General features: G+C 37.0%; 3 protein-coding genes across 34 annotated transcripts in view; 1 reads left to right on the top strand and 2 right to left on the bottom strand.

Annotated features, from left to right (window-relative positions):
• Positions 1-7,913, top strand: part of LOC133736627 (nuclear cap-binding protein subunit 2) — a 37,292-nt gene extending 29,379 nt beyond the window's left edge. Inside the window, exons 2-10 of the mRNA XM_062164179.1 lie at positions 3,057-3,097; positions 3,490-3,576; positions 4,460-4,683; positions 5,416-5,554; positions 5,635-5,668; positions 5,886-5,999; positions 6,895-6,948; positions 7,070-7,176; positions 7,492-7,913. Of these exons, the coding sequence (XP_062020163.1) occupies positions 3,559-3,576; positions 4,460-4,683; positions 5,416-5,554; positions 5,635-5,668; positions 5,886-5,999; positions 6,895-6,948; positions 7,070-7,176; positions 7,492-7,566 (765 nt within the window). The 5' untranslated portion in view covers positions 3,057-3,097; positions 3,490-3,558 and the 3' untranslated portion in view covers positions 7,567-7,913. The remainder of the gene's footprint in view (positions 1-3,056; positions 3,098-3,489; positions 3,577-4,459; positions 4,684-5,415; positions 5,555-5,634; positions 5,669-5,885; positions 6,000-6,894; positions 6,949-7,069; positions 7,177-7,491) is intronic.
• A 520-nt stretch (positions 7,914-8,433) lies between these two features.
• LOC133736618 (reticulon-like protein B17) lies at positions 8,434-10,992 on the bottom strand. Its single transcript, XM_062164171.1, has 8 exons — positions 10,295-10,992; positions 10,054-10,204; positions 9,880-9,954; positions 9,644-9,785; positions 9,488-9,557; positions 9,324-9,389; positions 9,111-9,233; positions 8,434-8,775 (listed from the first exon to the last, which is right to left on the bottom strand). Exons 1-8 carry the CDS (start codon positions 10,794-10,796, stop codon positions 8,594-8,596), a joined length of 1,311 nt encoding a protein of 436 aa, XP_062020155.1. The 5' UTR covers positions 10,797-10,992; the 3' UTR covers positions 8,434-8,593.
• An 8,615-nt stretch (positions 10,993-19,607) lies between these two features.
• LOC133724819 (external alternative NAD(P)H-ubiquinone oxidoreductase B2, mitochondrial-like) lies at positions 19,608-23,416 on the bottom strand. 32 transcript variants are annotated; one of them, XR_009854057.1, is made up of 9 exons: positions 23,199-23,414; positions 23,005-23,096; positions 22,708-22,869; positions 22,348-22,413; positions 22,203-22,258; positions 20,984-21,086; positions 20,802-20,823; positions 19,994-20,084; positions 19,608-19,913 (listed from the first exon to the last, which is right to left on the bottom strand). XR_009854057.1 is itself a non-coding variant. In XM_062151675.1 (6 exons), exons 1-5 carry the CDS (start codon positions 23,234-23,236, stop codon positions 22,222-22,224), a joined length of 372 nt encoding a protein of 123 aa, XP_062007659.1. In that variant the 5' UTR covers positions 23,237-23,414; the 3' UTR covers positions 19,608-21,014; positions 22,203-22,221. The 32 variants fall into 32 exon arrangements, 4 of the variants coding, with proteins under 4 accessions (XP_062007659.1, XP_062007658.1, XP_062007661.1 ...); XR_009854056.1 differs by having other exon boundaries at positions 19,608-19,880; XR_009854055.1 differs by having other exon boundaries at positions 19,608-19,898; positions 20,802-21,086; positions 23,199-23,416.
• Between the last annotated feature and the right edge of the window lie 106 nt (positions 23,417-23,522).

Genomic DNA, 23,522 nt, shown 5'->3' with positions numbered 1-23,522 from the left:
AAAAAATAATCAAAGGCTATGTAAGTGCCACGTCGTTTAATCAATTGGTCAAATAAATAAGAGAAATTGTTATCTAAACTTCTTTTTTAATTGATTTTAAGAAAAAACGAGAACACTTCATTAACTCGGACTTACAATATTACAAAGGAACTCGCCACGAAGTGCCCCATCAAAATTGGATCATCTACCCATCTTGTTGGAGGTTCGAACGTGCAAGCCGAGGAAAAAGAAGAAAGAAAGGAGACTCTGTTTTGTAGAGCCTGGTTGCTTGATGATGAGTGTGCTTCGAAAGTAAGACAAGGTTGGGAAGGTGTCTCGGGTGGGGATCCATTTGTGAAGTTTTAGGCTCCATTTGGGATTGCTACGCTTTTAAAAAAATCAGCTTTTGTTCAAAATTTTAGATTATTTTGTGTTTGGTAAATAAATAAAAAGCAGCTTTAATTGAAAGTTATAGGTCATTGGCAGCAGATTTTAGAAGCAGCCCAGAGGTTGCTTTTAGAAGCTGCTATTGATCAAAACACACTCTGCAGTTGTTTTATGTACTGACAACACTTTTAAAAATATTATTTACCAAACACGAAACTGTTTTAATTCACAGCTGATTATTCTCACAACACAGCAGCACCAGTTTTTTTTAAAAGTCATAGCAATCCCAAACTAGCCCTTACAATAGAATTGATAATTCACGAAGGATTCTATTAGAGTGGAGCAAAGGAAAATTTGGCAAACTGAAATATGAAATTAAAACAATAAGAAAGATATTGGTAGAGTTCTATGACAGTTCATTCTGAGGATGAGAGGTTATGCTACAAGCTAGGTTGAATGATCTTTTTATGCCAGAATATACATACTGGAAGTAGAGGTCAAGGGTCATGTGGTTATTTGAGGGAGACTTGAATACATGTTCTAAAAGCAACCTCTAGGCTGCTTCTAAAATCTGCTGCAAGTGATATATAACTTTCAATTAAAGCTGCTTTTTATATATTTACCAAACACAATAAAATCTAAAATTTTGAACAAAAGCTGATTTTTTTAAAAGCCAAGCAATCCCAAACGGAGTCTAAGACTCCTTGACGGTTATTAAAACTAACAAGCATAGATCCCGATACAAATAAGGAATTATTAGAAATAAAAAATAATTGAATATTGACCCAACATGCCCAAAGGAGCAATCCAAAGCCCATAAGACAAACCAAAACCCTAAGCCGAACACCAAGGCCTAGGTTTATTCCAATCACTACAACCGTGCAGTCCGTCGCACATCACCTCCACTTCTCAGTGCAACCTGAGCTGCCACAACCTGCCACCCTGCCAGCCACGTAGCCTCCAGCACCTAGAAGACTAACGACGACCTAGACAAGCCAACCAGACCCTATACACACTCGGGTAAGATCCCTACCTCCACACCGCCTCTAGACTCCATCAATGAAGCTTGTTGCCGCTGCTGCCAAGAACCAACAAGTCTGCATTGCTTCGCTGTCGGTGTCCACAAATCAGATCCGACGATGCAGCAACTAGAACAAAGACGCCTATCGTGTCGCCATTGAGCCAAGTTATCCTAGGGAACCAAGCCCTATACCAAACCCCCGTCCGGCAATAGCAAACGACAGCAGCGCGACTAGGTCGGCGCTGAAGCTGGCCACAGGCAGACGAGCACCGTTTGGAAGCCATAAGTCGACTAGGGTTCAAGGAGAAGAGAAGAGTAGTAGAGAGAATTAGAACGCTGTAAATATCTTATATTTTGATGGCTTTATGAGGGAGAAAAAGATTAAGTGACTAAAAAATGACTCACCAACCTCTTATTGTTCAATAAATCATTCGTTGCACTTTCTTACGTCTTTCTCTGAAGACTAAAGCCAAAGATAGGAGGCGACTTCTGTGTGATCCTTCTCGTCCGGTGGTGCTCTGACGTCACCTTGTCGACATTGTGATGCTACTGGACGGGAGACGATAATTTAGAGTCTTTTGTCCTTTGAGATTGCTTTGCTTAACGTTTTGGTTAGTTTTATTCTGGTCGAGGCAACTTTGTGTCTTGGCGTATGTGTACAACTTTAACAGAGATGCCAAAGGCGACGTGGAGTGGTGGCGATAGTGAGGGCATTGTCGATGAAGTTAGTTGGCAGCTTAGATGCAGAGGATCCTTACCCTATTTGGGTTAGGGTTTGGTTGCTTTGTAGGCTGTTGCTTGTCCTCAAGGTGGTGGAGCGCGGAGGTGGTGATGATTCCTTGAAGCAGGACTGCGGGTCTCGTGGTGAATCATGGCGGTGACTCGTGGCGTGGCGTGACTGCGGCGGACTACGTTTCTGACTAAGTTGTGAAGACTAGAATGAGACTGGGCTGTTGTTGGGCCTAGGGTTTGGCTATCTTTTGGGCTTGGGCTGCTATTTTAATTAGTTGCTTTTTTTTTTTTTGCTAATAATTCTCTGCTTGTGTAGGGAGCTATGCTTGTTAGTTTTTGTAGGTGTTAGTGAGTCTTGGTTGCTTTGCATATTTACTATGTTGTAGTGTTTACATATTTTATATGCTTTTAACTGAGTATTTAATTGTCGAATGAGTGGATCTAGTCTATATATCGTTGTGATACCACCACAAACTTTTTATGTGTCCATTGATAGCAGATGGAGGGTATGTAATAACCAATTATGGCTTGAGATTAATAATAAATTGATATGATTTTATTAAAAACAAAAGTGGCATAGAGAATATTAGTTAATAAAAGTGGCCTTCTATGTCATTGGCCCGGTTTAATTCAATTATTATCAATTTGATTCTAACTGAAACCACCAACACGGCAAATATCAGTTCGGTTCGATGTAATTTGCCGGTTTTCAGTTCTAGAAAGACCCTTTGCTAGGGCCTTGCCTCTTAATGAAATATTTCATTTACCAAAAAAAGAAAAAAGAAAAAAGAAAAAACAGAAGGACCCTTTTACCCAAAAAAAGAAAAAACAGGAAAAAGGAAGCGGGTATCTGTTTTGGGTCTGAAACGGAGCGGGTATTAGTCAGGGCTGAACCCCAAAACCGAAACCCCTTTTCTATCAAGACTTGGAAGGGGAGAAATACTGGCGCTGCTTCCAGGGCCAAAACCTTCACTCCCGGTACTATTTCCTCCCTCAAACTCTCTCTCCCCCTCTCTTTCCATTAAAATTTCTAGGGCTTCTCTACTGCTGCTATTATTTATACTGTTCTGCTCTACTGTTTTAGGGTTTTAAGCCAATTTTTCAGATAGCTAGTCGATTTTGTTTCTGCATTGTAGCTAATCTCATGTGCCAATTCATATTCTCTTGCTCTCTGCTTTTACATTGTGTCTTAGCAAGGTTTAAATTTGTGTGGGCTTTTTCATAAATTGCTTCAATAAAAAACGTGAACGAGCTTCAAGCAACACTTTGTCCTGTAATAACATTCCTTTATATCTTTCATTCACCTCGTATACCTTGCTAGTTGTCATTTTCACGCTATTAATGTTGTGGGTTTCCTGTTTCTGGTTCAGATTCGACAAGTTCTGGAGCTTATTCTTCGACTTTTGGTTCAGTGATTTCTGTTGGAGTCAAGCTCTGTGATGGCTTCCTTATTCAAGGTAAGCTATTCTCGGGTGGCACTTTTAATTGGTGGAGTGAAAATTCTTATGAGTTTGTTTGCAAGTACTACATGGTCACATAAACAGTTGTCTTCTTGGTTTAGGTGTCTTTCTTACTTTCAGTTATTGTAATGTGGGAAGTAGAGATAATATTGAAGAGAACAGAAGTAAAGAAAATTTTTGTTGTGCGCGAGATGATGTCAGAAGTTATATGAGAACCAGCGTAAAATGGAATTTCCAAATTTCTTCTTTTAGTCCTGGCAAGTCAAAGATGTTGGGGTGTTCTTTTTGTTTTTATAGGAATAAATTTCAGTAAAAAATTTAGTAAACAACTTTAACAGTGATGTTTCAATGAGTTTCTGAACAAGCTGAAGAACATTGCATATCTATTATGACTCTAAACTTCTCTATGTCATATCTATTATATCCCCAACCAGTCTGTGCCATTTTCTTCTCTTAAAATGTGTGAGCACAGAAGTTGGGTCCTATTGTCTCAAACCAATTGGTGTGTGAAAGTGACAGCTATTCTTAGCAGATATTTAAAAATAACTGTATATAGTATAAGCTTAAGAGAAATTGTATATATTTTGTTCTTATCTACCATGCGCTATTCATATACCTGAAAAGTTTGAGTGAGATTCATACATAATGTCATAGATCAATTTCTGTATATTCTTAACCGATAGAGAAAATTGGACAGTCTGACCACTTGTAATAGGTGCAAACTAAAAAGATAACTGATAAAAACTGCCAGATTATTATACGCTTCATCGACTCCCGCATTGGAAGCTGAATGGCTGATGATATTTACTGCTTATCCTTTGTTCGCCAGCATGCATATTATAATTACATCATCTTTTTTCTTTTTCACTATTTTGTTTAGGATCAAGCCAAGCTTTCACAATATCGGGATAGAAGATTTCCTGGATCGCAAGAGGAATTTGAACAAGCACTTCTGGCATCAACGACTGTTTATATTGGGAATATGTCTTTTTATACAACAGAAGAGCAAGTTTATGAGCTTTTCTCTCGTGCTGGAGAAATTAAGAAGATAATTATGGGCTTGGATAAGAATACAAAAACGCCTTGTGGCTTTTGTTTTGTCCTGTAAGTCTGCATTCTCATTCATATTCTTAACATAGTAAAAGGAAACAGTCTAGGGGTTATAAGAGTCAATTTTGCAGAGTAACTTCAGCCTTCATCTCTATGTTAGAAATGTGACCCTCTATTTAAGTTATATCTGTACTTGCACAAGACTACACAATCTCCTACCCACCGGTTACCATGAAGTTAATTCTCATTAACCACAGGATCAAAATCAAATAGCGAGATAATCATTTAGATGAACTCTTTTGATTGGGATCCGGCGCTTGATTTTGGTCTCACCTTGTCGAACATGAATATCATGCTTATTGGTGGGTAGCACTGTGTATACATGCGTAGAACTGTCTTCTCTGCTGATTGACTGCATAAACATTCTTTCTCGGGAGATGCTTTGCACATAAGATGGATTATTTATTTCATTTTGTTAAAAAGCTACTTATAGTTCTTTTCTGTACTTGTATAAATCCTAGTTTCTGATTATTTTCTTTTAAATTTTTGAGAGTCCTTATACCCCCATTGTTGATGTGCTTCACGATTGGGATGGCAAACATTGTATTTTCTTGAACTGCACTGAATTGTTTGATTTTTTTTTTGTCTTTCATGTTTCATGCTTAGTTGATTGTATATGGTTTCCTTGATCATTTCTGAGTACCCTTTGTCAAGAAGAATGGTTAGATGATACAGTTACTTTTCTTTCTGAGAGTTAGACTTTAATCTCTATGCCCATTTTAACAGATTCTATTCTCGAGAAGATACTGAGGATGCTGTAAAATATATAAGCGGGACTATTCTTGATGATCGTCCTATTCGTGTGGATTTTGATTGGGGATTCCAAGAAGGAAGGCAATGGGGCCGAGGGCGAAGTGGTGGGCAGGTGGATGATTCTGCCTTCCTTTAATTAGCCAAATCTACCTTTCTAAGTGTTTTTAAATCAATATTTTCTCTGTTGTACAGGTTCGCGATGAATATCGTACTGATTATGATCCAGATATCCTTTTGCCACTTTGGAATGTCTGCAAAGTTTTTCTTCAGCTCTTTGAATTTTTATAATATTGATTCCCCTACGGTGCATTTTTTTTCCTTAGATTATGAAATTATAGCTGAAAATTTTTGCCCTTATTCCCCTGTGGTGCTTTTTTTTTTTTCTCAGATTATGAAATTATAACTGAAAATTTTTGCCTTTTAGTTTCCTTAATAAGTTATACGTAGGGGTGGATATGGTAAATTAGTTCAACGGGAGTTGGAAGCTCAGAGAACACTTGTAGATTATGGTACTGGATCATTGGGTTCTTTCCCTCCAGTCATGCCACCTCCTCACTGTAAGTCAGTTTGATTTGTTTCATCATCTATATCTAAATTGTTTGACTGGAAAACTGTTCGTCTAGCCCAAGAAATTTGGCTTATTTGCTGGATTGACACTCTTGACATGTATGATCACGTTACGGTTATTAGAGTAGGTTGGTTGCAGTTGTACTGCGTATTGAAAATTGCATCATTTTGCAAAAGAACACAACTTGGCAAGGTGCAGCCAACCATGCAGACAGAAATTTGGCTTATTTGCTGGATTAACACTCTTGACATGTATGATTGCGTTACAGTTATTAGAGTAGGTTGGTTGCAGTTGTACTGCGTATTGAAAATTGCATCATTTTGCAAAAGAACACAACTTGGCAAGGTGCAGCCAACCATCCAGACAGAAAGTAGTACTAGCGTATGAGTAGCTTGATAAGCTGACTTGATACGTATGGCAATTTTTTTACCTCAAGGATGGTTTAGGATCATGGCCTGACCCATGTGATTGTGTATGTATATCAATGTATTACTTCAATGACGGTGATGACATGTCATTGTCTTGTGAGCTCATAGAAACAGATAGGGCCTTCAGGTTATCTTTCCAAATACTGTCTAGCCTGGGCATGGCCACCTTAAGTACAGAAATCCAGCGTAGTTATTAAACATCTCATCGCAACATTTTGTGGTTCTTGTTGGCCAAAATATATTGTTAGACCTTTTGTCCATCTGCTGGTTGTGTTTTACTTTTCTATTGTTCAGTGGTAGTTTAAAGTAAGAGTCAGGGCTGGAAAACACTTCTGAACAGGCTAACATTAGCAAACCTGTTGAGATGCTGTAGTGTGACTGTTTTTCATTTTGGTGCAAGTTAGAATTTGGTCTTACTCTATTCCATACGTGATAGTTCCTTTCACGATTGTACAGATGGTAGACAAGGGGGAGGCAATAATCATGGCGGTTCTCATCGGCATGGTAGAGGTATGGTACCATTACAGACATTTGTCTAATCTGGTGTCAATAGATTTCTGCAGCTGTATTAGCCATTTTTGTTGTTTACCTGTTTATTATCCGATCTTTTGAACTTGATTTTTGAAAGCAGATTTTCAACGGAAACGACACCGTGATGATGATCGCCAGTCATATGAGACCTCAAAGAGAAACTCAAATTATGAACCGCGGAAGAACTCTGATCTTGACTCTAGACCGGTAATTTCTACTGATTCTTGTCCTGATTTGCCTTGAATCCTAAGAGTTTCATATGCTGCTTTGATGTGCCAAGTCCAACATCTTGCCAAAAGTATTCCATGTGGAGCAATTATAACTGAAAAAGAGTGTCAGGCCCTATGTTCAGTGACTTGCGTCATGGTGTTTTCTTTCAATGCCATAACAACTTATCTCACTTTTAATTGTCCCACAGTAATTTTGGATAATCCTAACCCTAAAAAAAGGCAGATGTTTTTAATTATTAATTTAATATGCATTTCCTTATTTTCTTTCTATCTATTTCATCCGCTGCAACAGGAGAAAAATCCACGGTTTCGTGAGAGTGGTGACTCTGATGATGAGGAAGAAGATGGCAAAAAGCGGCGACCTTAATCAGCATTGCGGGGGTTGATCATTGGACTGACACTTTAGGGCATTTCTGCATGCTATAGAGATGTCTGAATTGTGCCTGAACAACTTGAAGACATTGTTTTCTTTCTTCTTTTTATTTATTTTAAGGCTTAGTTTCTGGATTTATCCTACAGAGAAGTGATCAACTGTGTATGTTCAAACTGAAGTATCTTTACAAATTAGTTAGTTGTATGTAAACCCAGGAGCAGATTTCACTCCACCTTTTTTCCCCAAGGGGCAAGAAAGAGGAGCCGTTGGGTGGGGTGCCTTCTAACTCAAGTTGCAGGCTAACTTTATCAACATTTATAGTTGAAGTTCCTATCGTATAATTCCTTGCATTTTCATCTATTCTGAGCTTTGGTGCTGCTTGTCAAACTTGTAGCAAAGAACATCGTTCATCCAAACTTTGCACACGGAAAGAGAACAAAAAGGCAATAAACCCAAGTTAGTAACAAAAGATGTATGAATGATATCCATTAATAAAACGTTTGGACCTAAATCTGAACCCCTTTTCCAATTCTTTTGCTAATTAAAGTGTTTGTTAGGTTAGACGTAGGCCAGTGTGGCTATATGGTTGTATTATTATACTTGTAATCTTATATAATTTTTTTTTCTTTTTTATCAAAAGTCATATGAGAAGCCGAGAAGACATTTTCTCAACCTTCAGAATCGGCTCCATCAACTCTGACGATTAGGTAGCATCTTCATAAGAAAGCTCTATTTTAGAGTTACAATCAATTTTCTTTATTTTGAGAAAGTAATTCACAATCCTGGGCTGATCTGCCTCATTTCTCCCAGATTTGTATAGTGAATCCTTTTTCTACACAATTTGAATATGACATTCCAGTTCAACAAAATTGCAAACCATTCATAAGAGAGTAGTTGGAAACCTTTTTTATTTGTACATGTTGAACATTGGACATGGGATCAGTGACAATTTATTGTCTTACATTGCATCAGGGACAAAAACATTAGTGTGTTAAAAATGGATCAGTGACTATTGGACTACTTATGATTGCTTGCCCACTTCGGCCACTACTAATGCCTGCTCTTGCTGCTGCTCCTGTTTTCCTTCTGCTTCTGCCACTACTATGGCCTGCTGCTGCTCCTCCTGTTCTGCTTCTGCATCTGCTTCCCTAACTTCCACCATGTGTTGTCGGCAGTAACGAAGAATTACAAGGGATATGAATGCTGCAAAGGTAATAGGTAGGTTATATCTCACATAAGAATCAACAGTATTCATAGTATTAATGCTTCATACACAGGCAAATGCTTGTTTCTTCTAGCAGATACAGTAGAAGCTCTAACATGAACGAAGTTCTCAGATATGAACTCTATCCCATGTGATTTAATCAAGGCATTGATCTATTTCAAGCATTAGCAATCAGCAAACCATGAAAAAGATTTGAAGGGTCACAATTGAAGAATTATTAGTAGTAGTTATGTCTCTTTTAAACCTACAATTTCCACACAGACGAAAGTATTCTGCAACAGATAAAAGTATTCTGCAATGTTATTGAACCTACCGGTGAATATGCGGGTTTTCACCGTAGACAGATTCCAGAATGCTGTGGCTGCTGATGCTGCTACAATCTTTTTGTGAGAGCATGCTCCCCATGCTTCCAACACCCACCATTTCAAGCACTCAGCTGCACATCCAATTCACACATCTGTTACTGTCATATAAATATAAAGCCAGTCCACATAAAACCCAAGTACATATAGGTGGAGCTGGTTACCTCTTTGGTTCATTTGAACGGAGTAGCATGAGTACAGCCTTGGGATTGTGAAGCTGATAAAGAATGCTACCCATAATATAACACAATATTTAGAACAGAAATATACACTCATACAAAAGAGCCTCCACAATGGACTAAATTAACAACAGTGATCATATTCATACCAAGCACAGAGAGCCTCCACAATGTTATATGATGTCCATACTCTGCTCCTAGAAGAAAGAATGGAGCTACCTGTATGCAGAAAATTGAAATGCACAATGTCAAACACTGCCTTAAACTCTAACTGTATGAACAATCAAATTTTGATTTGTGGTTACCTTGAGAGTCGTAGATGGCTCTCCTGAGAAAAGCTTCCTTGTACTTGATATTGCAAGGTTTGCTGCAGGGAGTATCATTTTGGCCACACCAAGGACATCATTTTCCTTAAGCAAGTAATCCCGCTTCTTTTCGACACCATTTCTGTGCATTTAAAATAACAAAATCAGTGAACCATACTTAACACGGAGAGATTAGCAGACAAAGTGGTACATAAGTGAGGTGGAAGTTGTTGTACCTTTGGGAGATTGAATTCGAGACAAATGAAGCACCCAAGAACAGAAGTCCTAGTTGGGAAATCGCCGAGAAAACGCTGCAAACAACCATGGTATTAGGTTTGTATGGATATAATTACATGTTTGATAATTCAAAAGAATAAAAGAGTGAGAGAAAAGTGAAAGAAAGAAATCACCTAAAGTTCACTCCTTTGGCAAAGCAAGAAGACAAGAAGAACAGAGAGCCCAAACCAAACCAAAGGGTCGACCTTGCTACATCTCTCCACATGATCAGATCATTCAATAGCTGCCCAATTCGCTCCAGACGACTCCCATCGTCATCATCCACTATCAACACAAACATAAATCATAAAAAAAAAACCCCAAGAAATCTAAAAAGACTTTCACAAAGATTGCAAGAAGGAGGTCGGGACTGACTTATAGATGAAGTAGGGGAGGGCAGCACACAAGGGACCAAGCTCAGCTTGTCCTTCTTGGACCTTCTTTTCCTGACCTTGACAATCTCTTCCCCCAAACCCAAATCCTTATCTTCTCGAATCTCAACCTCCGATCTCCTCCTGGACCTTCTGGTGTTCCTGGGCGAGGCACAGCCCAGAGAGCCCATCTGGGAGCCCCTGCTGCTCTTGCACCTCCGTCGCGGGCCTACCGGTTCCGCCGCAGGCTCATCGGGCATTTCAAAGCGATCGGCGAGACGGGTCTTGGACCTTCTTGGATTAGGCGAAGGCGAGAGTAGCAGCAGCTCGTGTAGAGGGAGAGAAGCTGAAGATTTTCGAGACGGAGGTGAAGGTGATTGAATGAGACCCAGAGAGAGATGAGGGACCTTCTCCGATTGGGCGAGCCGTGACGCCGTTTTGGTTCGGGACGGTGGCTCCGAACGAGAATGGTGACGATAGGGAGGCAGTGAAGCTGTCGAATCCATGAGATTGATTGAAATGGAGAAAAAGGCGTTTCTTTCTGGGTCTTGATTTCAGTTGTGGGTTTTTGATTCAGAGATGGACAAAATCTTGGGGTCTTGGGAAAGGTGTCTAAGTAGCCGTTGGGGAAACCAGAAAAGGTTTGTATTTGAATTTTAACGGCGGGGGTTAGTGCGATCAAGTGGTAGAGCTTTGAATTACAACGGTAAGAATTGAGGTGTCAACTAGGTTTGTTCGCGCTTGAGGCCGTGCGATCAAGTGGTAGAGCTTGATATTCATCTGTACCAGCTCATTTTAAAAGAAATAATGGTTTGCTCACATATCATTAGCCTGAGTGTCAATTGTCACTTAAAAGGGTCTCAAGGGCCATTACTCATTGCCCATAGTAACTTGTTCAGAACACGAATTTCTTTTCCTCTTGTGTATTTCACATTCTCAAGTGTCACGCCTCGATTTTCAAGCACAAATAATAAACAAATTAAACAATCACAAAATACTCCGAGCGTGGGGGGTTCAGACATCAACACTAAATATTTGAAATTTTTTTCTGTTAAAATAATTTATCAAGTGTACTCATTCCACTTTATCTCCACCTTTTAGACAATGATTCAATACGTTTTGAATCCACCATTTATATTTAATTATGTCGTCGTATCCTATTTGTGCTTGTAACACCAATCCAAACTCTAAATGTTTTGTCTTCAATAATAAAATCAAATCATAACTTCATTAAGTCTAAATCTTCAAAATTACATGAACACCTAAAAATACTCTTCTAAACTAATTTGTCGTAAATTGTCCAATCTAAAACATAGATCATTCCAATTCTCCGATGATTGATGTTCTTAAGCTAATTCCGGCTTCATGTTTCCAATAAATCATTTCAATCCCAAATAAGTTATTCTTGTCCGAACTTTTGAACCTAAACGACCCAAAATAAACAATTGCACACCAATTCTTCATTCATTTTCAGATCATTGCCTTTGATGAAAATGAATCTAACTAACCATTCCCTTTCTCGAGTTCCACACTCAAACTTTAGTCCAGCACCACAAAATTATTCCAACCTTTCAATTTTAGGGGCAATTCAAAGAATACCCCGAGACCCTCTCTCTCTAAACTGTAGAGAGAGAAAGTAGATCTGAGAAGAAGCTCCCTCCTCCCCCCTTCTGTTTTGCGCAAATCTTGATCCGTCAGGATCTACATTGAAGGCTTAAGAGTTGGGGGAGGTCCTTCCTTCTTCCCTTTCAGAAGGCAATGACTGCATTTGAGCAGTACTAGGACCGACACCTTGCAGAGTGGCGGATTTTTGTCCCATTATATTTTTCACTCAAAAGAAGGGATGTCCGTGTGAGTTTTTTAAAATACGGATCATCATGTCACAACCAGGGTGCCCTAGGAGGTCATGCCAAAGTATGTACGAGTCAGTGTCCCACATTTCATTATGGTGACAGCATAGGATTCAATGATCCGAATAGTAGTGAGGTACAGTCCACTAGATTGACTCATTAGTTTCTCTAAAATGCGTTTCCTTCCACATTCATTAGAGGTAATATAAAGGTATTTGGCTCCATTCTCACAGTGGATTTCTATATGATAACCGTTGGCATGAATATCTTTGAAACTTAACAAGGTTTGATTAGCTTTTGGTGCATACAAAGCGTTTGTGACTTTAAACATTGTGCTGTTAGGCAGCAAAAATTTGGCAGTTCCTCGCCCTTTTATTACTTGTGATGATCCAATTATCGTGGTCACAAATGAATTATAGGCTATTAATTCAATGAACAATTGCCTATTCCTTAATATGGTGTGGGTAGTCCCATTATCAACTAAGCACTCAAGTTCTCCTCGATTCATTCCTACAAGTAAATGGGAGGTATTATTAAATAATTCAAAGAAATATATCTCATATTCTTTAGAGTATTTCGATTTAGGTAGAATGATAATCTTTTCACTAATAATTTTTCTTGATTTTTCAAGATGCATTGCTTTACATCTTTATAGTGCTATTTCGAACCTTGTATATATGTGTAGTAAATAAAAGCGAATAAATTCAATGCTTCATAATAAAATCCGAAATTTATTAATAAGCCAATGATAATAAAATCAAGGTCTTGTTCAGAAATCTAATTCATCAAACCATTATTTAAATAAACTTTAAGACCAAGCAATAATCTAATTAAAAAAAATGAGGCATTATGCCTTCACAACTGTCTTCGGAAAATAACATAGATAAATGGGGAAATTACTGGTCCCCCCTTTAACTTTTTAGGATTCGACAGTTCAGTCCCTGCTATTCCAATTTTAACAGATAACTCCCCACACATTCAAATTTCACACAATTTGGTCCAAAATGACCATTTTACCCCTCACTTCTTCTTTTTTATATATCTAATATATACACACACACATATATACATATACATACATACATACATACATATATATATATATACACACACACACACACACACACATATACATTATATATACACACACACATATGTATAAAATTATACATATATTTATATATCTACATATACATATACATATACATACATATATATATATATAGATATACACACACACATTAGATATATAAAAGTTGTGAATTTTTTTTATAATATGAAACATAAACATAGTATATAGACTTACCAAATACATAAACACATTAGATATATATGTATACATACATATACATACATATATATATATATATATATATATATATATATATATATATATATATATCTACATATCTACATATACATATATATATATATATATATATATATATCTACATATATATATATATATATATATATATATATATTATATATCTACATATACACATATACATATCTATATACATATACATATATATACATATATATATATATATATATATATATATATATATATATATGTATATATCTGCATATGTATATGTACACACACACATATATACATATAAATATATATAAAAAGAGAGAGAGAAGAATAAAAATATACACAGATATACATACATATATACTCACACACACACACACACACACACACACACACATATATATATATATATATATAAAGAGAGAGAAGAATAAAAAATACACACACACACACACACATATATATATACATATGTATAAAAGAGAGAGAGAGAGAAGAATAAAAAAAAAAACAAAAAAAAATAAGTGAGGGGTAAAATGGTAATTTTGGATCAAATTGTGTGAAATTTGAATGTTTGGGGAGTTATCTGTTAAAATTGAAATAACAGGGACTGAACTGTCGACGCACCAAAAGTTAAAGGAGGGACCAGTAATTTTCCCTAAATAAATAAAGCATATCAGTCATAATCTGGAACATCCATTGACTGAGCAAGTTCCTTGTTGCCATTGAAGTCTACAATTGTGAGGTTGACGTTTGGGTCATGACCTTCTTCTTCCATATAGTGAGCCTCTTTTTCTTTAGACTCCCTATACCTCTTGTAAATGGCTGCTACTATGTTGCTTGCTTGGTAGTTCTTGTACCAATGCCCAATAACTCCACACCTATGGCATGGTTCATTGCCAACTCTTTCCTTTTTAACTGAAGGGTTCTTTGATGCCTTTTGCACCTTATTTCCATGACCATTAGGACCACCATCTCTGCGCCATACATTGGGAGGGCCTCCACGGCCCATACCGCGACCCCCATGTCCCTTTCCACGTGGGTAGGGATCAGCACATCCAACCCCCTTTGCATTGGGGTTTTTTCCACCTTTCACCTTGCCATAATTAGCCTCGGAAATTTTCTTTGTCCCAATGGGCCTGTCATTGTTGTTCAAAAGAACATCATTATGCCTCTCAGCCACTTGCAATAGGTTGATCAATTTATTGAAGGTTGTGATTCTTTTGTTGTCATACTCCAGCCTATACTGGTTCGCTAGTATAAATGCTGAAGTAGGAAAAGTGGAAAGAGTCTTCTGGATCATATCATCTTCTGTGAGTTCCTTTCCACAGAAATTGAGACGTGTCTTTAGGCGCAACATGTCCTTGTTGAAGCCATTGACCATTTCATTCCACTGAAGGCTGATTCTGGGAGCAAAGTGTCATGAATGTTCTCAAAACGTCCCTTAAGGGCATCCCACAGTTCTTTGGGTGTCTTCAACTGAAGGTACTCCCAACGTAGGCTAGGATCAATATGTCTTAGAAACATTAAGGCACTTGCTTTCACCTTGTTAGATGGTCCATCGTCTTTAGGGTCGATGGGAGTTTGGATGGTGGCAGTGTAGTCTTTTGCTACAAAGGCGGTTTCCACATCAGAAACCCAACGATGTTACTCAAGTCCTTCTGAGCCCAAAATGTCAAAATCAGGTCGAGTTGGATCAACCAACTACATAAATAAGAGAGAAGATATATAAATTACGCAGTCATAAAGACATCCACGTGAATTATTTTCCAAGAATATGAATTAGATTTCAAGACCAAGATTCGTAATGGTCACATTTTTTCGATGCTACGTGACAATACTTTATCACAGTAATTATGTATTTATAATGCGCATTAATTTTCATTATCAGGGCAAAACTCAATTTATATATAACATGCTAAATAAAACAATTATAGAAGGTAGTAACATAAATTACAGGACATGCTCAAATTTCACAAATAATATATAACAAAATATATGAAACACATAATAACAACAATAATATAGCATGCTCTAATTTCTACGAATAATAAAAAATAGATAAAATAACAAGGCATGCTAAAAGGATCAATATTATCTAACTATACATGCTCAAAAGTTCTAATTGTAAATAACTAAATTTACCGGAGTATGAAATTATAGAAATAAAAGAGAACATATAACGTCCCGAACCTGAATTTACCGATTTACTAGTCATTTAGATTGTAAATGACATTTACTTTCACTTTTACTGTCGTTTCGGTACTTTTAGGGGGCCCTAAAAGATGACTTTTTGTTCGGGTCAAAATTTGAGAAAATTTCCTTCATGAAAGTTGTAGAGGATGTTAAACCGAGCGCGTACATATGTGATACGTAAAAATCGGAGTTCATATGCGAAAGTTATGGGTGAAATACGGAAGTTACTGTTCATGATAAATTAGATATATATATGGAAAGTTACCACAGTAGGTTTCCATTTCTGGAAACCCACCCGGTAACTCTCTCTTTCTCCTTCCCCGATCTCTCCCTCCTCTCCCCGTCGGCCTCTCCCTTCTTCCCCTCGATTCACCTCCGTCCGACCATCAACAGGCGTGAAACCGGCCACCACAAGAGCGCCCCTTCCCCCTCTACACCCAAGTGACCTTCGATTACCACGATTTGGCTGGGAAACCCCGAATCGAAGCAAAAACCATCACTGTTGCAGTTGGAGGTTTTCCGGCGATTCTTCCATTTCCGACCATCTCCGACCACCAAACCGGGTCTTGAAGGAGCGCCTTGAGCCAGTGATCAATTGCCCTAAAGCTATTAGCTCCAATTCATAGTGTGGAGGATGAATCGAAGGAATTTCCGAATCTAGGGTTTGGAATTTCTGGGTTTCTCTTCACCGGCCGGTTTCGACTGTTTCAAGGTAAAATTGGAACTTGTTGTAGTTGAGAAAAGTGTTAGGCTTCTTGAGTAAATGTTGTGGCTGAAATTTGGTGGCCAGAGGTGGAGGTGGCCGCCGGCGCGTGGGGCCCACGCGTTGCCACTGTGGGTGGCGCGTTTTTAATTCCTGTTTTCAGACCATTTAAATCCTATAATTGTTGTAGAACTTGTAGATGTGAATTTGGTTGAAAATTTGAGAAGTTTTGTGTTGATTATTAATTTCCGGAATTTAGAATTCAATTATCGACTTACGAGAATCCGACCGTCGGATATCTCTCGGTTCTGCCTTGGAACCTTTAAGTTAACGATTTGGCATGAGTGGTAGAATATGGGTTGAATCCGAGAAGAAGTGAAGAGATGATTTATGAGGATTTTATTTTGGGAATCGTATTTAATTGTTGAATAGTTATTCACGAAATATAATTGTGTACAGGGCGATGTACCGAGCTATTGCTCAACGAAGGAACTCGTATGCGCGATCTCCTAAATAGTACTGTGAGTGGACTTTTGATTTTAATTGATGCATGCAAATTAATTTCCGCAAATTTTGATTTTATTGATATATCAATTTAATTATCGAGCATTTTAATTTGGTTTGAATTATTAATTGATTTATTGGTTTGAGCTTTTGAATTAAGATTCTTTATGCTCGATTTGAGAATTTTGATTTATGTGATATTTACCTTATTATTATTCCGTGGTAATTTCCGGAAATTTTTATTATGATTAATTATCAATTCTTGAGATTTCAAGAGAGATTCGGAATTGGTTTTGGAAATATGATTTACGTGATTTTTTTTCGACGATTTATTTTACCGAGATGATTTCCTGATTACATATTATATTTAGTAGCCAATTTTGAGATATTCTGGAATATTTTTGGAAATGGGATTTTCCGAAGGAATTTGTGCTCATACTAATTTCCGGGTTTGGTTACGGATTTGAGAATGTTTTGGCGTGCGGGGCCACGTCATTGGAAGATATCTTTTTCTCGTGAGATATTGGAGAAGCTTTATGGTTTTATGGATTTACTGGTTTTCGATTATTTTCCTCACCATACTCGGGTCGTTCGGATAGTGTCTCCTCCTGACTTACTTTGTGTTTGTGAGTGGCAGTCGAGGATTCTCCTCCTCACGTGAGTGGCAGTCGAGGTTATTAGTTCTCCTGCTCACACAATCTATGTGTGGGTGGCCGTTGAGGTTAGGGGTTCCTTTACCCGTATGGTGACATCTCTTCCCCATATCCTTTATTGTTATTTGACTAGCGGGGCTAGTCCGATTCTTTTAACCAGCGGGGGCTGGTATATTTTCACGAGATTTTGAGTTTAAAGAAATATGTTTCATAAACGTTGCATGCATCAAGGTTTTATAAGTTTAAATAAGTGGGAAAGTATTCAAGTTTGCTTCATTTAAATTATCTTGATTATTTATTTTTGTCCACTCACACTAACGTGTTTTTCAATACTTTTCCTCTGGGCCCTTCGGTTTCAAATGCCCAGTTTGCAGTCTAGATTAGTTGAGGTCGGGCGTGCATATGGAGTTGAGGCATAGTTGTCACTGCTTCCGTATTGTAGGATCTATCAATCCTTCACCCTCTTTACCTTTATTTCTATTATACCTTTTGTTTTAGAATTGCTCTGATTACCGTGGACTTAATGTTGTTAAGTTGAGATTTGTACTTGTAAATGGGAGATGTTGAGATTTGGGGGAGCATGGTGGCTCCAGGAGTATAAGGATGGATGGTTTAGAAGTGTAAATGTTTTTCTACAGGTTTTGGGTAGTCCATTTTTAGGGGAAGTTCTGCCAAATTTTTGGTAGAATTTCTTCTGAGGTGGGCCATGCAGGGCCACTTCTGATTTCAGGGTGAAATCCGGGGCGGGTCTTGTCAGACTTGGTTTCAAGAAAACAAAATGATCCTAGCGCACGCGCGTTGATGCAGGCGTGTGTAGCGATGTTTATTGGGCTTCTGCTGGGCCTGCTGATTTGGTGGGCTGAGAAGCTGCGTTGCTCGGATGCTGGTGTGGCGCGCAGGGAACAAGACTGTTGCAACATGTGGGTTAGGTCAGAACAGCGGCTTGGCTTGAGCTAATGAGCCGAGGAGTTGATGCAAATCTGGTGGGTTCTGTGCTCTCAGCTAAGCCGTGCAGCTTGGCTTGACGAGGAAAGACACGGCGCGGCTCAGCTTGACAGATATGGTTTTTTTTTTTCCTTTGGTGTTGACGGGAAAAAGAAAAAAATCTAGAGTTTTTTTTTTTTCTTGGCTATTGCCTATTGGTTCTGAGCTGCTGATAACGTGTAAAAGTAAAATGGGGAAATTCATCTACTCATTTCATTAGATAGTCCCTTTATATAGGGTGAGGATTACAATGGTAATAACAATTACAATAATGGATGATTGAGTTGTAACCGCTAATTCTCTAATTCCTTTTTCGTCAGTTACTTTGACGAAGGCACATAACGTGTTTTTCCTTTAACAAATCTATATTTTTAAATTAATTTGATGCCACATCATTTGTCCAATCATCATCTAATATGTTGATGGCATCATTCACTAAATTAATTTGAGCCATTGAAATTTTAATCTTAAAGGCTTAGAAGAAATGTAAAAAATTGTGTAAGATTATGTGTCTACCTAGTAGTTAGTATGTATTTGCATTGCATATTTACTTTTGAATTGAAACAATTGTCTAATTCAAGTAACAATATACATTTTGTGGGGCAAGGCTCATTATGTCTCCCCTACTAGAACTGTTTTTCTTGCTTGTTAATCAAATGACTCGTATTATTAGATATCTTTTGTTAAGAGTTCAATTATTTTTCTGATTTTTTGATGACAACATTTTTAAACATTATGTTGGAGAAGATGTAACAATAAAGAATAAACGTGTTAACATGCAGTTGAGATATTTCATCAAAATAGAGTAGATTTTGTTGAACTTTTAATAAGAATTTTGACAACATTTTTAAACATTATCTTGGAGAAGATGTAACAATAAATAATAAACGTGTTAACATGCAGTTGAGATATTTCATCAAAATAGAGTAGATTTTGTTGAACTTTTAATAAGAATTTTCCTTGGCTGCTAAAGTAAATTTAGCCTACCTCAATTTTAATTTCTGCTGCAGTCCCTGATTTTATGTATATGCTACAGCCATATAGTAGAAACTAGAAATTGTACCCGCGCTTTGCTGCGGAATTTGTGCTTGCAAACAAATGAGATCTATGAAATACAAAAGGGAAATTACTGCATTCTATTGAAATAGCGAAATTTCAATTTAGACTTTATTTGCTATTGAAGCTGGTTCAAAAATGCTAGTTGTACAAAAAGATTAGTTGCTCCTTTACAAAAAGTAGCAGGTGGAGTATACCCAAAGAGCTAGTTAGTGTAGTTCTAACTTCTAAGTTAGTCTAGTAAAATTTGCTGCTGGAGTAGGTTCAAAAAAGTGACAGCTCCAATTGTAGTTGTACAAACGGGGTAATTGTTCCAGCTGCAGCTGCACAAAATGTTGGAGCTGGTTCAAAACTGGCTACTTCAGTTATAGCCGTGCAAAACAGTTAATTCACGTTCTATATCAAAATCAACCAGAGAATAGGAAAAAGCGCATACTTGAATAAGAATAAGTGATTGAGATGGTGCAAAGCAGCAAAAAAAGGAACAACAACAAAAGGAGTGAGATCTACACTCCTTCGCATGAAATCTACAAAAGCCAAACAAAACAACAATGAAATCCTGAAATAAATCGTTAAGTCACCTACTTCAAAAGAAAAAAGAGTTTTTGTTTTGGTAACAAAAAAATGAATCAACTATACCTCAAGAATAAACCGAGCAATAGCAAATTTGAGACTTTAAGCAAAAAACACATTTCTATTTTCTTACAGTAACAAATTTAACAAACAAAGAGAGTTTGTTTTGGCAACCAAAAAAAAAAAAAGTTCTAGGTTTCAATTGTTAAAAAAAAAAATGAAAAAGAACCAAAGAAGCAATCAGAAAAATTTATGCTAAAAATAGATGATCTCTTGTTCAGTTTTCCAGTCCTTTTCTGGGTTTTTCACTGCCTACACTTGTTTAGAAGCCTGATTGGAGAAGCAAAAAACAGTTTGTGTATGAAAGACTTTATCTTTTCCTTTTCAACTTTTTTTTTTTTTTAACAAAATTCATTTCAAATATTAAGGAAGATGACAATTAAGATAAGCAAGAGAAGAAAACCATTTCATCTTGGATATCAAAACAGTTATTACAAAATGTATGATATCAATTTGTAAGTTCTCACGGATAGAAATACATTCAAATACTGCCATGAAGGCATCTCATTAAACCAACAAAAGTTTTTTTTTTTTTATTTTTAAATTACTGCAAAAAATCAATAACGATAAATATTCATAAAGCTGATAGTTAAAAATGTCAGTATGCTTACCAGCGTTAGTTTAAGGTGTAACCTATCGATTTATTGAAATTTGGTAACATGCAGCAAGAGTACTTATAGTTAGAACTTAGAACTCATATTCATCCTCAACCAAACACTCTATCCACAAACAATTATATCATGCTATCATCTACAGCAACTCAATGCAACAATGAAGAAAACAAAGTTTTTACCAGCCAATATGTAGAGTCCTATATCCTGCTTCTGCAAAAGCCGTCAATGAGATTGGTAAGTGAAGACATCAATCAGTATGACCACAAACACAAAGGGAACCCACTGCAGAGTACAAAAGTAGTGAAAATTAGATGCATTTTTGTAATTAACATAATACAATTAGGATTGAAATATAGGGTCTATGAACAGCTGGCATTAAACTATTTATGAAAACCACATTTGGATTAAAATCTCCTTGGTTGTGGAGCACATGATGTATTTTGTATTTTCTCTTTCATAGACATGAAATTGCACTGCATTTTAATTGGTAACGTGGATCTTGATCTAGCTTAATAGTGAGTTTAAATGTATCAGTAGATAAAGAGAAAAATATGCTCAGGTGTCAACCATAATGCTAACTGCAAGTTAACTGAACTTCAAAAGTTCTTGTCATGTGTAATCTTACTGTCTAATTTCTTCAGAATGTAATCATACTCTCTAAATGGAAATCATATCTAAACAGAGTTCATTGATCTTCAGAATGTAATATTATTGTCTAATGGAACTCATATCTAAATGGAAATCATCAATCTCAGAACGTTATCTTCATTTGAAAATATTTGTTTCAGAAACAGTATAACTAAAAAGGAAAAAGAAAAGAAGAAAAAGAAAAAAGAACTCATGAACCCAGTATTTTCCACTCAAAATCATAAACATTACCATTTACTAAACAACAAAAAAGATTAAAAATTACATACACCATTTATAAACAAAAACAATGGATGGAAGTCATGAAACAGAAGCCAGTTCAATGTTTGCTCTTTGCAAGATATACAGAGAGGTTTCATTATAGAAAAGGTCACAACTTTAGTCTAATTAAGGTTATCCGGAATGGCATAGTCCTTAAGGTAACTAATGTCGATTCATCTATCCACCCAAACAGAAATAGACTTGTAAAATTAAGTACTATAGCACGCTTTGTAACAAAAGGTTTGAGTGGTTGACTGGTAGTTTTGCCAATATATATTTAACAACAACTTAACAGGACCAATTCCGGACTTTTGTCTCAATTGTCAAATTTAAATGTCCTGTATGCAGGTATCAGAAGCTTCATTTCACTACTGAGAATTTTATAAGGTTTATATAGGGATCCCCATTTTGAAATGATACATTTCCCCAATAATACAAAAGGAGAAAGTTAGGAGGAGCCATAAGAGGTAGAGATAGAAGAGACTATACCCTGTCCCCGCAAAGAAGGTTAAAGGAAATATGAGCTCCCAATCATTATAGTCATGCTGCAAAAATTAAACCCAATTACGAAACACAGTAGAAGAAAGACTGCAGAAATTTCAGAGAGGCTTGTACTTGGAAATCAATCACATACCAAGTAGATAAGGCATCCTCAGCCATAGTTGCATCACTCAAGTATCCAGTCATCAATATTAGGATTCTGAAATACCAAATAGAGACATGGCATATGATAAAATAAAGAAAGACCCGAAAAACATTCAACACAAATTATCAGAGCTAAAAATAGATGTAGTAAGTCAATAATATCAAACAGAGGAAAAAACACAGATCTGCTACTTTTACAACTTGAGAACCTATTTTTACTTGAATACCATCTCTAAAGAACTTTTGTTCAGCAAATGTTGTAACTCGTGTCAAACATGAAAGACCAAACCAAGCACATAACAGTTGACTTAACGAATACATCAATTGCAATAGTTAACTTGACCAATACCTTCAATTACAGAAATGTATATGCCTTACTCGCATGAGCTTGCTTCTATTATAGTAATGGATACATCATCTTTAACAGAAGGGTACAACTTGGCTTTATCCTCAACTACAAAGTCATGAATCTCTGCAGAAAACTCCACACCTGCTGGACGGCCACCAACAACTACAAAACGCAAAATTCGAAGAACCACGACAATCAAACTACTTGATCAATCATGAAGAAATTAACAAAGAATCAAAATTCAACCTATTGGGAAATTCAAGATTCAATCACCAAGAAATTGAATTAGTACTTTACCTTCGGGTTGGACTGCCCGGGCTGATGATTTCCCTGAGAGCTTCCCGTCCCCCTCCTCTTCTTTTCTCCCTTCTTCCTCTCTCTCTCTCTCTCTGTCCCTTGTTCAAGACACAAAAATTAATATATTTATTGGTACTGACAGAATTCAAAGATGTAGCTAACAAATTTGACTCCATCCATGCCATAGAAATTACCTGATGAATTTGCTCGAAATCGACAATGATGCACTCATGTCGACTTGAATAACAGTGGAGGAGAAAGATTATTTATGGAAGAAGGATTTGTTTGTGATTCGAAATCCCTTCTTCTTCTTCTTCTTCTTCTTCTTCTACCCACATCACTCGGCTCTCTTCGTTCTCTCTCTCTCTCTCTCTCTCTTCTCAACACATGTGAACACGCGATTAGGGGTGATATTGATCCTCTCTGGATTCTTCTGGCGACAATCGAATCAGAAGGTTACAAAAGAATGGCAAACTGTAATTGAGGAAAGTAGAAAGGGCAAAAAAGTCACTCCACTT

This window comes from Rosa rugosa, chromosome 1, assembly GCF_958449725.1.
Source record: "Rosa rugosa chromosome 1, drRosRugo1.1, whole genome shotgun sequence".
NCBI classification, from domain to species: Eukaryota; Viridiplantae; Streptophyta; class Magnoliopsida; order Rosales; family Rosaceae; genus Rosa; species Rosa rugosa.
This window is presented reverse-complemented; position numbering and strand designations above follow the sequence as displayed.

Excerpts from the sequence above, each read along its gene's own strand:
- LOC133724819 (XM_062151675.1), bottom strand. The coding sequence starts at position 23,236 with ATGAGTGCATCATTGTCGATTTCGAGCAAATTCATCAG. Across the intron at positions 22,414-22,736 it reads ATAGAAGCAAGCTCATGCGA|AATCCTAATATTGATGACTG; the intron begins GTAAGGCATATA and ends TTGGTATTTCAG. Across the intron at positions 22,259-22,347 it reads GAGGATGCCTTATCTACTTG|CATGACTATAATGATTGGGA; the intron begins GTATGTGATTGA and ends TAATTTTTGCAG.
- LOC133736618 (XM_062164171.1), bottom strand. The coding sequence starts at position 10,796 with ATGGATTCGACAGCTTCACTGCCTCCCTATCGTCACCATTCTCGTTCG. Across the intron at positions 10,205-10,294 it reads CTCCCCTACTTCATCTATAA|TGGATGATGACGATGGGAGT; the intron begins GTCAGTCCCGAC and ends TTGTGTTGATAG. Across the intron at positions 9,786-9,879 it reads TCGAATTCAATCTCCCAAAG|AAATGGTGTCGAAAAGAAGC; the intron begins GTACAACAACTT and ends TTAAATGCACAG.